This window comes from Hemibagrus wyckioides, linkage group LG23 (genome assembly GCF_019097595.1).
Source record: "Hemibagrus wyckioides isolate EC202008001 linkage group LG23, SWU_Hwy_1.0, whole genome shotgun sequence".
Classification (NCBI taxonomy): Eukaryota; Metazoa; Chordata; class Actinopteri; order Siluriformes; family Bagridae; genus Hemibagrus; species Hemibagrus wyckioides.
Genome location: NC_080732.1, coordinates 7,661,112 through 7,674,771, shown reverse-complemented (window position 1 = coordinate 7,674,771; position 13,660 = coordinate 7,661,112). Strand labels below are relative to the sequence as shown.

General features: G+C 40.4%; 1 protein-coding gene and 1 non-coding gene across 2 annotated transcripts; both read left to right on the top strand.

The window, feature by feature from the left end:
• The first annotated feature begins 1,689 nt into the window (after positions 1–1,689).
• trnat-agu (transfer RNA threonine (anticodon AGU)) lies at positions 1,690–1,763 on the top strand. Its single transcript has one exon. It is a non-coding gene; the product is annotated as a tRNA-Thr (tRNA).
• Positions 1,764–2,182: 419 nt separating this feature from the next.
• cmbl (carboxymethylenebutenolidase homolog (Pseudomonas)) lies at positions 2,183–13,104 on the top strand. Its single transcript, XM_058376399.1, has 6 exons — positions 2,183–2,515; positions 7,584–7,798; positions 7,989–8,096; positions 8,500–8,642; positions 9,248–9,339; positions 9,434–13,104. The coding sequence occupies exons 2-6, from the start codon at positions 7,584–7,586 to the stop codon at positions 9,611–9,613; spliced, it is 738 nt and encodes a 245-aa protein (XP_058232382.1). The 5' UTR covers positions 2,183–2,515; the 3' UTR covers positions 9,614–13,104.
• The last annotated feature ends 556 nt before the right edge of the window (positions 13,105–13,660 follow it).

Below are 13,660 nucleotides of genomic sequence, written 5' to 3'. Positions count from 1 at the left end.
TGTACACCTCCACTTTCATGCAATTATCAATCTTGTGACAGCAGTGCATTAAATAAAATCATCAGAATAGGGAAAAACTGTGATCTCAGTGATTGTGACAGTGGTATGATGTTGGTGCCAGATGGACTAGTTCGAGTATTTCTATAACTGCTGATCTCCTGGGATTTACTCAGAATGGTGCAATAAAGAAGAAACATCTAGTAAACAGCAGTTCTGTGGACATAAATGCCTTGATGAGAGAAATTAAATGGAATGGCCAGACTGTTTCAAGCTGACAGATGATCCTGTTTCCTTTTTCCTCTGTACTTTTGTGCTGAGCATTTCAGAATGCACAAGGTGTGAAACCTTGAGGCTGATGGGCTACAACAGCAGAAGACCACATCAATTCCACTTCTGTCTGCCAAGAACTTAAAGCTGACACTGCAGTGGGCACAGACTCACCAAAACTGGACAGGTGAAGACTGAAAAATGTATCTTGGTCTGATGAATCTCACTTACTGCTGACATACACAGATGGTATGGTCAGAATTTGATGTCAACAACATTTCTATTTACAGAGCGATGTACAAATGTGCTTTGAAGTCTCTATCGATGAATACATTAACACTGGTTCAGTAGGTCACAGATACAGGATACCGTCAGCCTAAAAACTGTGTTAGGTTTTATATTTATACATACTTGTCTGTTTGGAGATATATGGGAAGGTCATTCCACCACCTTGGTGCCAGAACAGAGAAGAGTGTAGATGTATACCTACCTCTTACCCTGAGAGATGGTGGGACCAGTCGAGCAGTGCTAGTGGATTGGAGGGAACGAGGTGCAGTGCGAAGAATAATAAGAGCTTTGACGGAAGACATAAAACCATGGACCCAACCTGCGCTGTGTCAACAGCCCAGGCTGCCGGAGGTGGTGTAATCGTGTGAGGGAATGTTTTCATGGCACACTTTGGGGCTGTTAGTACGAATCAGTCATCACTTGAATGTCACCGACTATTGTTGCTGACCATGTGCATCTCTTCATGGCCACAATTTACCATCTTCTAATGACTACTTCCAGCCAGATAATGGACCATCTCACGATGCAAAAATGTCGTCTCAAATTGGTTTCATGAACATGATAACAAGTTCAGTGCTCTTCACTGGCCTTCACAATTACCGGATCTCAATCTAATCCAATACAACACCTTTGGGATGTGATAAAATGGACGATTTGTGTAACTGGTAATGTTTAGTGTAGTATATTTTTCATGAGTGTAAATGTTTATGTGTAGTGAAGTTTTAATTAGTGTACTTTTCAACAAAAATACACACTGTTAAAGTTCTTCTGGGGAAAATGTTCTCTCATCTTTGTCAAGTTTTAAACGAATTCATTAACATTCTGAGCCCCAAAACGTGCATAAAGTTTGTTTCTGGAGAAGATGGTACAGAAGGCTTCAAACACTGAAGGCTAGCTAATCTGTTTAAATCACACTCTCGATAAAGCTAATCAGCCATAGTGCTTTATTTTTATGTGCTTTGGCTAATCGATATTTTTGATTAGCTTTCTTTAAATTGTGATCATCTTGTAGTATTTCCTTCTACTACATACTTTTTTCTGGAGCCATATTAGCATTCTGACAAACATAACTCGGTGTTAAGGAAGTTCATTTATGCATATTCACTTTTGGAATGTCGTCCAATCGGTCGTCGTGGCGCCGTGGCTTAGTTGGTTAAAGCGCCTGTCTAGTAAACAGGAGATCCTGGGTTCGAATCCCAGCGGTGCCTTTTCTGCGGTCATTGTAATCATATCTCTCATATATCTACTACTTATTTGTTTACATGTTTTCTTTACACATTTATGAATAAATACATAAACTTTATCAAGCCAAACCTAAACTGACTTCCAATTCTATATATATATATATATATATATATATATATAAGTGCATTTAGAAATTATAACATAGTTAAGAGTAATATTTCCACTTAAGTCACGATGTTTTATGACGGAAATGGATATCACAATGTGTAGAGCACACTCAATTACACGCCAGTGCTGCCTATTAACTTCTACCTATAACTATAAGCTATTCACGCCTAATCATTGGAGACTGTCGCCATCTAGCGTGTGCACACAGTATTGCAGTTGTATTCTGCTATAGTGGTGTGCAGAAAATCGAAGAGACGTGTATCTCTGCAGCCGGAGCCGACTCCGAATTCGTGGTTCGGATCCAAATATGTGGCTCTAGTTCAAAATGCGCTTGCATGCTAACATTTGATAGCACGTCTCGAATTGCGGACGATTCTAACGTGCTATCTTTCTTCACCGTAACTATAAATCATAGGTAGCCTATAGTGGGAGCTAGGCCCCGCCCATTTGGATCTGGCTCTTGGTGGAAAAATCCAACAGTTCTCTGAGGGCGTTTCTAAAGGGGCCATGCTCTGATAAATGAGTGTTTTCCTCTTCGACCTCTCCGGTTTGAGAGACTGTTCCTTTATCGCTACAATCGTTTTGGTTGCTTAAAAAAAATAACAAGGTAAGTAAAATGCAAACGGATCAGGGAAACCGTTGTGGCTAAAGAGCATTTATGAACGCGAACAAGAAGGACGTATTTGCGAAGAAGCAGGCTTGATGTTATCGTAGGGTTTTTTTTTAAGCATCGACTGGATAATTAGTTTGCTGTATCGTTAACCTAAATCTGTTGCATGATCGAGTCCGGACGAAGTGCAGGCTATAAAGGCTGAATCTGTACTGTGTGTTCATCACGTTTACGCGTACACAAGATGGCCGCCGCGCCAATCCTGTTTGGATTCGTGCTTGTGCACGTCCTCAGAAATGGGTCACGTTTCAGTACTGTTTCCAGTCAACTTGCACTTTTACTTCTTACACAGCAGAGTTGCAAAGTTCACCAGCTCCCCCCCCCTATAAAGCCCATATAAACGCATTTCAACCCAGAAACTAAGTGTCCTTAATTCGTAACAGAACTTGGTGCGTGTTATTGCATGTAACGCTGGAAGTCTCGAGCGTGTTATTGTATGTTATAAATGATTTGTAAAGAGGCACGTGCACGACTAGATTTCGATGACAAACAGACTTTTCAATTAGCAAAATTTCTCAGAACAATAAACACAATAATAATAATAATAAAATCTGTGATATAAAATAAACATTATTATTTTTAAGGTGCAGGCTTCGTCATCTTCTTAGTAATCAGAGCTAGTGAGCGTTTTGCAGACTGCTATTAAAACTGCAGAAGGTTACGTTACTCCTGATCCCAAATAAATAAATATTTGCTTCAAGCACTTTTAAACGAACCTGTAAAAATCAATGTGTAATGAGTAATTTTAGTCAATAATCCAGTTTCATGAAAAAAAGTAACTGTTTACATCCAGAGAGCTAAAGCAGCTAGCATGGACAGCGTTCTTCCCGAATAATACACTATATTGCCAAAAGTTTTGGGACACCCCTCCAAATCATTGATTCAGGTTTTCCTTCCCTTCAAATCAATCCCCTAGGCATGCAGACTGCTTCTACAAACATTTGTGAAAGAATGGGTCTCTCTCAGGAGCTCAGTGAAGTCAAGCGTCCATCCGTGAAATTTCCTCACTACTAAATATTCCACGGTCATCTGTTAGTGGTATTATAACAAAGCCACGAAGTGGTATTCCATGTAAAATCACAGAGCGGGGTCAGCGCATGCTGAGACGGACAGTGCACAGAAGTCGCCAACTTTCTGCAGAGTCCATAGCTACAGACCTCCAAAAACGTCCTGTGGCCTTCAGATTATCTTAAGATCAGTGTGTATGGGAATGGGTTTTCATGGTCGAGCAGCTTCATCCAAGCCTTACATCACCAAGTGAAACGCAAAGAGTCGCATGCAGTGGTGTAAAGCACGCCGCCACTGGACTCCGAATGAATCACGCTTCTCTGCCTGGCAATCCGATAGACGAGTCTGGGTTTGACCAGTAGAATGTTACCTGTCTGACTGCAGTGTAAAGTTTGGTGGAGGGGGGGTTATGGTGTGGTGGTGTTTTTCTTATCAGTATAAGGGCTTGGCCCCTTAGTTCCAGTGAAAGGAACTCTTAATGCTTCAGCATACCAGGACAGCTTTGTCGAACAGTTTGGGGATGGCCCCTTCCTGTTTCAACATGACTGCACACCAGTCCACGAAGCAAGGTCCATAAAGACATGGATGAGCGAGTTTGGTGTGGAGGAACTTGAGTGCCCTCAACCTGTTATAACACCTTTGGGATGAATTAGAGCGGAGACTGCAAGCCAGGCTTTCTCTGTCTAAGATCAGTGCCTGACCTTACAGATGTGCATCTACAGGAATGGTCAAAAACTTCCCATAAACACACTCCTAAACCTTGTGGAAAGCCTTCCCAGAAGAGTTGAAGTTGTTATAGCTGCAAAGGGCGGGACAACTCCATATTGAACCCTACGGATTAAGAATGGGCGTCATATTAAAGTTCATGTGCATGTAAAGGCTAACGCCCCAAAACGTTTGGCAGTATAGTGTATATCATCTTGAAACAATTGAGCCTTTTTTGAAATGATTTATTCTGACTTCTTCAGGGATATTAATCCAGCCATGGTTTTTCTACTTTTAAAGAAGGACAATGTCTGAACAAACTCGCATTATTTTTATTTTTTATTCTTTATTTTGCTTATGCAAAACAAAAAGCCATTTCTGGCTACTTGTCTACTGATTGTGTCCAGAGATTTAATTAAATAAAGATTAGCAGTAATAAGTTTAGGTAACATGCATTTAATTAAAGCCTTAGTAAACAATAAAATAAAAGGGTTGTGAAAGCCTTTTGGGAGGCAGGGGGGTTGGAGAAGGTTTTATTCATACGATTTAGATTTTTTTTTATTCCTATTATCCTAACTGGCCAAACTTACTTCTCTGTATGTCCAGTGTTTGGAACTTCTTATCATGGATATCTGCTCTGTACTGGATTGTTTGCTCATTCTCTTGTACCATTTCTTAGTCTACAAAGTTTTACCAAATTGTCTTTGTAATGCTCATACTTTATCCTTCTTATACTGATGTTTTAGTTTATCTTTTAAAAGAAAAATCTCACACAATTTACACATCGCCTTTTGTCCATCTGTAAGAAGAATCTGCAGAGGTTTCGCTTCCTTCCTTCCTCCAATATCTGATAGCAGAAATAGAAAATGTCCTCTCAGTAAATCACGCTTTAAAACATAATTATCTGAAATCTGCAGGCCCATGTCTCAGTTATCAAAATATAGAGTAGTCTGCAAATTATCTGTCTATACTTCCTGTTTCTGTTCCATTCAGTTACTTAAACTCTGAAGTTTCTAAAGTTATTTGGATTGAGAAAGGTCCATGTCTAAAGAACGTCTGAATCTACTGTTCAGAGAAAAGACGTGCTTGGTAGAAAATATAGTGCCTCTCGGGAAACCTCGTTCATATAACTAACCACCAAGTCCATTGTATTTAGACACATTATCTCTCGTGTTATAAATGGAAATTAGAAATGAGCTGTAATACACTCATTTTCCCATTTCACTTTATTTGGGGTGGTTATGTTGGTCAGAAATCATGAATATGCCAGGTTCCTCCTTGTACTTTTACTTGCGGTGTAGGTCAGAGCTGAAAGCACACGACGTCTCATGACTGTCATGTGCCCACTCACTCAAGCAGTCATAAATGATCCCTTAAGTAAAGTGTTTTTTAGACGAAGATACCTGGTACTTTTCTTCGTTATTTTCGAGTGCCCTGCTGTCCCTCAGTTTTGGCATGATGTAGTGTCCATGTTATGTAACGTGTTTTGTAACCCAGTGCCTACAACCATACCTGTTTTGCTCTCTCAGCTCTTCTTTAAGCATTTCTAAACTTAAAACACGAGTCGTACTAACTCCAATCCATTTCCACTAGACAATGAATGTTCTTGTTTTGGGATGTCATATATAGATTTTATTATGTCTGAAAGAATGAAAGAAAGTAGTGTTTCAGCCGGTGAACTTTAAAGTAGGTTCACTGAGGTAACAGCCTTAAAGCAAACGTTTGTTTGTTCATACTAATAACTAACTAACGTTATCCTGGTCAGGGTTGTTTAGTGTCTGTGTTTGGGTGACAGTCAAACAGAAGCTTTATGTCTGTCTGTTACTATTGACCCCTAATGAGGTTGTAGCCTTCAGAAGGAGTACAGAGCAGTCACAACCAAGAGCCAAGTCAGAAGCTTATCCACACTAAAGCACCAGCACAGCAACCTGACTCTGCTGTAGCAGAAGTGTACAACATGCATGATTTTAATGGCACAAATTTGAACGTACACTGATCAGGCATAACATTATGAGCACTGAGAGATGAAGTGAATAACACTGATGATCTCATCATGGCACCTGTTAGCGGGTGGGATATATTAGGCAGCAAGTGAACATTTTGTCCTCAAAGTTGAAGTTAGAAACAGGAAAAATGGACAAGTGTAAGGATTTGAGCGAGTTTGACAAAGGGCCAAATTGTGATGGCTAGACGGCTGGATCAGAGCTTCTCCAAAACTGCAGCTCTTGTGGGGTGTTCCCGGTCTGCAGTGGTCAGTATCTATCAAAAGTGGTCCAAGGAAGGAACAGTGGTGAACTGGCAACAGGGTCACGGGCGGCCAAGGTTCACTGATGCACGTGGGGAACACAGGCTGGTCCGTGTGATCCGATCCAACAGACAAGCTAATGTTGCTCAAATTGCTGAAGAAGTTAATGCTGGTGGTGATAGAAAGGTGTCAGAATACACAGTGCATGGCTGTTCTGGCAACAAGAGGTGGGACAAAACAATATTAGGCAGGTGGTCATAATGTTATGCCTGAGTTTTCCATTTTTATGGCAAATCCTGTTGGTCTTTTGCATTTTTTTAAACATGCTAGGTTTGAGATCATAGCTATGTCATGTGTTAACAGCCTTGATTTTTATAATATATATATATATGTATAACTTGCATAATATTTATTAGAAAATTGAAACGTTTGCATTCAGTTCCATTCACCTGAACACCTGACCAGTTGCACCCATGTGTATTGTTGAACATGCCGTTCCAGATATAGTCTCCCCTTTGTGGTTATAATAACCTCCACTCTTCTGGGAAGGCTTTGCACTAGACCTTGGAGCGTGGCTATGGGGATTTGTGCTCATTCAGCCACAAGAGCTTAAGCGAGGTCATGCACTGAGGCTGAATGAGGAGCTCTGTCACGCAGGTGGTATTCCATCTTTATGGAGCTCCTTTTGTGCACAGGGAATCGTCATGCTGGAACAGGGTTGGCCTCCTTAGTTCCAGTAAAGGGAAATCGTAAGCCTACAGCTTAGAGATGCATTCTATAAAATTCTGTGCAACTCAACCAGTTTGAGAAAGGTTTACATGTGGCTGTGATGGTCAGGTGTCCACAAACATATAGTGTATATTTTATTTACTATGGAGGTGAGTGTGCATGGAATAAAAGGCTTCTCAACACACATGCTTCTCCGTGGAGATCAGATTTTCATATTCTCTAATCAGGCTATGTCAATCAAATGTATTTACTTACTTTAAATGCAGTACAACAGGCATTTTGTAACATACCATATAAAACACATATTTCAATTTTTAGATGGCAAATGAAGCCAGGCCATGCCCGTGTGACATTGGGGACAGGATGGAATATGGCAGTCTTGGCGAAGACGTTCAGATTGAGCACGTTAAAGCTTACGTGGTGAAACCTAAAGCACCAACAGACAAAGCGGTCATTGTAATTCAGGACATTTATGGATGGCAGCTCCCCAATACACGATACATGGCTGACATGCTCGCTTCAAATGGATATATGTAATGCATTTATTTCTTTATGCCAAATTTAATATTGAAATCATGTGGCAAAATGAGCACTTCTGAAATAAGTGCACGAAAAAGTTAATTAATTTGGCCACAAATGATCACATGCAACTTATGAGCTTACCTGGATCTTCTCCTCTTCTCCCCTCCCTTTCTCTCTCACCCCCGTCTCTCCTGATTACAGTGCTGTTTGCCCAGACTTCTTTCTTGGAAAGGAACCATGGAGTCCTTCGAGTGACTGGTCAACGTTTCAGGAGTGGCTTGAGGACAAAAAACCCACCGACATCAACAAGTTACTCATTAACCATAATCCTCACTCTTTTTGGCATGCCTTACATTTATACACTAGATGGTGAAAAGTATGTGCTGGTTGAACATCCTGTTCTAGATCTGGTCAGTGTTTTGCTGTTATCGAAAGGATATCTTAGTGCTACAGCATACATAGACAACCTAGACAATTCTGTGCTTCTAAATTTGTGGGAAAAGGTTTAGGAAGGCCTACATATGGCTCCGATGACCATGTATCCACATACCTGTGGCCATATAGACTGTATAGTATACACATGTAGCTGACGTCTTTATTTATTGAAGCTGCGACACCTCAGTGGTGTTGGGAATTGAACACGAACCTTTTCTAACCATTGAACCACCATTTTATTTTTGAGCTTATTAATGAATTATGCATTTTTATTCAGGGAAGTGGACGTGGTTTTGAAATACCTCAAGGACCAAAGCGGAGCTAAAAGGATTGGAGTGGTGGGGTTCTGTTGGGGTGGAGTGGCCACACACTACATAGCTCTTCAATATCCTGAGGTCAAGGCTGGAGTGTCAGTCTACGGTAACTTGCGTGCACTCTGTTTTATTTATTTTTATATATAAATTTATACATTTTGGTAAAAAATACACAACTTCCCCAATACAGCAATCACTGCAGATCAGGATATCAGTCAGGCTGACAGCAGAAAGTTGCTGCCTTGGGGAACTAGGTGGACAGGAAATGTTTTGGCTCTGACCTGCCATCTAGTGGATAAATCTTTAAATTCTCCAGCTGTACATAAGATACGCACGCAATTGGTAATCAATGGCAAAAGCATAGCAGCTGTGTGCACATGAATGCATGGCAAAGTTGAGGTATATTTGCACCTTTTAATAAATGCCTCCTACACTAATGTCACAGGGAATCATTACTTGTACAGCTACAGTGTTGTTTAAAGCAGAAACAAATTTATTTATTGAATTCAGTTTCCAATATATAATAAAATGCTTGCTGGTTCAGTGGTACCCCAGAGATGACCAAACCCATAGAAATGCTCACCAGTGCAAGCAATGAGAAATAATGTGGCAGTAGAGTGGACCATGCTTGTGTACAGTATGTAAAAGCTTATCTTGGGGTAAATTATCCATGTTATTATCAACCCACTGACCCAAGTAATATGTTTGCAGGGATTGTTAAAGAGCGAGAGGATCGTTACGAGCTCAAAAGTCCGACTCTCTTCATCTTTGGTGAGAAAGACCCGGTCATACCACTTGACCAGGTAACACGCACAACTTGAGGTTGTCGACAACAGGAATTAAAAACTGGCATGATGTATGTTCGATATAATTTCCCTTTTTTTTTTTTAAACCAAGGTGACAACACTAGAGGCAAAACTGAAGGACAAGTGCACTGTTGACTTCAAAGTAAAGGTTTTCCCGGATCAGACTCACGGATTTGTGCACCGTAAACGAGAAGACATCAATCCGACGGACAGGCCGCACATTCAGGAGGCCCGGGAGGACATGGTTAACTGGTTAAATAAGTATATGTAAAATTAATTAGGTTCAAATTATCAGATTTAAAGTAATTGCATCCTTACCCCAAATGTTGTTGATGTTCTGTGTCTAAAGTTCACTCTGCATTCGTGAGGTTACTGTAGTGCCTCATAACGCATAACTAAATCACACGTGAGGACATTATCTGACTCCTTTAGGTGTAAGCAGATAAAAGGTCAAAAGTTGACTTAAATTGTGCCATTTGCTTTTGGAATCACTTTCTGTTAACTTTCAATATGAAGTCCAAAGAGCTCTCGCTGCCCGTTAAGCAGTCCATCGTCAAGCTGAAAAATGAAAACAAATCCATTAGAGAGATAGCAAAAACTTTAGGTGTAGCCAAATCGACCATTTGGTCCATTCTTAAAAAGGCAGAACACACCGGTGACCTCATGAACAACCATAGGTCCGGAAGACCACGGAAAACGACCGAAGGGGAAGACAGAAGAATTCTTTCCCTGGTGAAGAAAAACCCCTTCACAACAGTTGGTCAGATCAAGAACACCCTCCAGGAGGTAGGTGTATCTGTGTCGGAGTCAACAATCAAGCGAAGACTTCACCAGAGTAAATACAATTGGTCCACCGTAACCTTCAAAGAGAGGAAGACTAAGCAAAAATTAAAAAATAGCAAAAACAGTGCGAAAAAGTCTGGAAATTCCGAAACGACATCCTGTGAACAGACGGAAGAAGTACCTACTTTGCCAGATTCCAAGGAAGAGGCGAACAAAGAGAAGGAAACGAACTGCTAATGATCTGAATCGTATCACCTCATGGTAGGGGTTGTGGTGTGGGTGTGTGTGGCTGCCACTGGAACTGGTTCCTTTCTATTCATCGATGCGACTGCTGACCAAACCGGCAGGATGAATTTAATCGTATAGGGCTGCATTATCAGATTCAGCCAAATACTTTTAAACTCACTGGACAGTGCTTCACAGTGCAGATGGACAAACAGTGACCCAAAGTGGTCTTCAAAAGCAGCCCAAGATTTTTTTTTTTTTTTAAGGCAAAGAAATGGAAGATCTTAATGATTGAGATGACCATACTGAAGTTTATTCTCAGAAAACAGCATGTCCCAAAGGGTTTTTGTTCATCTTTTACCACAGCGATTTGCCAAAGACGAAACGTGCTTTTCAATCGTTTAGTTCCATATAATGCTGTGGAATGTCAGCAAGCTAGTTATAAACAGGCTATAAACAATCACCCCTCTCTGTCCTCTTTTTTTTCCCCACCCTCTTTTGATGGTTAGGACAGAAAATGTAGTTTGACGTATTTCTTAGAAACTAGAATTTACCATGGTGTAAAAAAATTACTGTTACAAATGGACGCTGGCGATTCCTTTCTTGAACGTTGAATGAATATTCCCAGACAGAAAGCTTAACCAGTTAAATGTTCTTTCTTTCGTTAAATAAAAAAAAATCTTTTTAAAATCAGTTTATAATTGCCCTGACTTGTCAATGTCACAATTTTTGACCCCTGATATAACTAAGGCCTAGTCCACACGTACACGGGTATCTTTAAAAACAGAGTTTTTCCTCCTTCGTTTTTATTTTAAAAAATCTTGTCCACATGAAAACGCAAAAACGTAGTCAAGAGAATGCAAAACCAACAAGTGGCAATATAATCTCAACCGTAAAGCCATGTTGGCCAACCAGAAGCCTGAGACGCCGACTTCACAAGCAGTGTTGCCAGATTGGGCGCCCAGTCAGGCTTCTTTGGTCACGTCTCACTGGGAAAAGTGCATTCGGTGGGTTGATTAAAATCTGGGCTGGTTTTTTATGCAACTGCCGGGTTTTTATTTTTGACTATAAACATATTTTATTTTCTATTCAAACGATTAAATAAAGTGTAATATGTAATGCTGACATTTTAATTATATGGTTCAGTTTAGCCAATAAGGTTCAGGAGACTCCTGTCCAGTCAGACTTCAGCCTTGATTAGCTGGTTGTTGTAATCGTTCTACTCGTTAAGCCGATATCACAGAGTTATTAACTGTTATAACTGTTTGTTATTGTATTAGTTATAACAGTATGCATATTGGGCTGGTATTTTTTGTTTTAAATGGGTGGGTTTTAAGCTGTAGTTGGGCAGGAAATCTTCAGTCTAATTTGGCAACCCTGTTCACAAGCCAGAAATCTCCGGTTTCGCTGTTTACATAACACTGAAACCTGGCAGGAGTTTTCGAAAATGTTCGATTTCAGTGACCCGATGCTGCGTTTGCGTGTGGAGGAACGGCCAAACCGCATAAAAAAAGCTACAGTTTTAAAAATACCCGCGTTCATGTGGACAGGGCCTAAGGCTATACGTCGTCCTGTACCTGGTTCAGATATACAGGATGCTTTCCTGCAGCTTTCAGAACAAACAGATATATTGCGATTAAAAATTCCTTCCACTGTTAAATGATTCCTGAGTGCTTCTGTCTGGACTGACCTCGAGTCAGTGATGCAGCATAGATGTTCTTGAACTATACCATATGGATAAAGGGTGAAACAACGAAGAGCCAGAGAACACTTTAGTATATGAGAAAGTGTCTTGGACATTACTTTATTCTTATGTCATTCAGCTTAGTAGCTGAGGGTGAGGTTTAGGGTGGGGTCACTCAGTACAGCTCACTGAAATCGACAGAGACTGACTTTGTAGGACTCTGGGATCATGTTCAGGAGATGATGTGCTGATCATATTTTACTTTTAGAATTAGTGCTTCAACTTAGAGCAAGAATCCTTTATACTATGCATTCTACCCATCGATATACACTATATGCCCAGAAGTATGTGGACATGTGACCATCAGCACCGATATTTGGACCTTTCTCAAACAGTTACCCTAAAATTGGAACCGCACACTTGTGTAGGTTGTCTTGGTTTTACAGTTTCCCTTCACTGGAACATGAACGATATCCATGAAGGCCTGGTTTGTTAAGGTTGGAATGGAAGAACATTAGTGGCCTGCACAGAGCCTCTGTTGGGAAGACTTTTGGAATGAACTGGAATGCTAACGGGCCCCAGGTCATGTTCCAGAATCCAGTCATGTGTCCAGAAACCTTTGGCCATAGTGTATTACTATGCTTAGTTAGATTAGTTATAGGTATGGTAGATGATATGTAATAATAATCCACTGCGTGACTGTATTAAGGAACCTAGTTAGTACTAAGACATGAAAAATGATTTTCCTAGAGAATGTTGCTATCCTGACACTTCATTGCATTATATCCTTTGTAGGCTTTCTATAGCTTATAGATCAGGGTTAGTCGTTAGTATTATGAATGCTTTGTATGTTTTTTTTTGGGTTTTTTTGCATTATTTTGTTTCATAATACTGTTATTGGATTCCAGATGGCAGAAATGCAAATATGGGAGAATTGTGTCAATCAGAAACTCGAATCATATCACTGAGAAATTTGTTAAATGAAATGCTTTTGTGGACCTGAGTAATAGTTGAAAACTTTGATAACTGACTGTTCATTAATTATTTTTTAAATAAATCATATAATTTTATTACCATGACATCTGGTTTATTACCCATAAGGACAGGAGATGGTGACACCGGTATTAAGAGTTTACAGTAAAACCTTTCAAATTTCTGAAACTATAACCAGAGTGTGCATGTATTGCAATAAACAGATATTGTGATGGCAAAAATGGGCCAAAAATGAACCCTACACCTATACTTTATGCACTGATCAGGCATCACATTACGACCACCTGCCTAATATTGTGTCGATCCCCCTTTTACTGCCAAAACAGCTCCTGACCCATCATGCAGTGTGTATTCTGACCCCTTTCTATCAAGGCCAGCATTAACTAGCATTAGCTGGTTGGATTGGATCACACGGGCCAGCCATCGCGCCGCATGTGCATCAATGAGCGTTCGCCGCTCATGACCCTGTCGCCGGTTCACCACTGTTCCTTCCTTGGATCACTTTTAAAAGATACTGACCACTGCAGACCGGGAACACCCCACAAGAGCTGCAGTTTTGGAGATGCTCTGATCCAGTCGACTAGCCATCACAATTTGGCCCTTGACAAACTCGCTCATAATGTTATGCCTGAT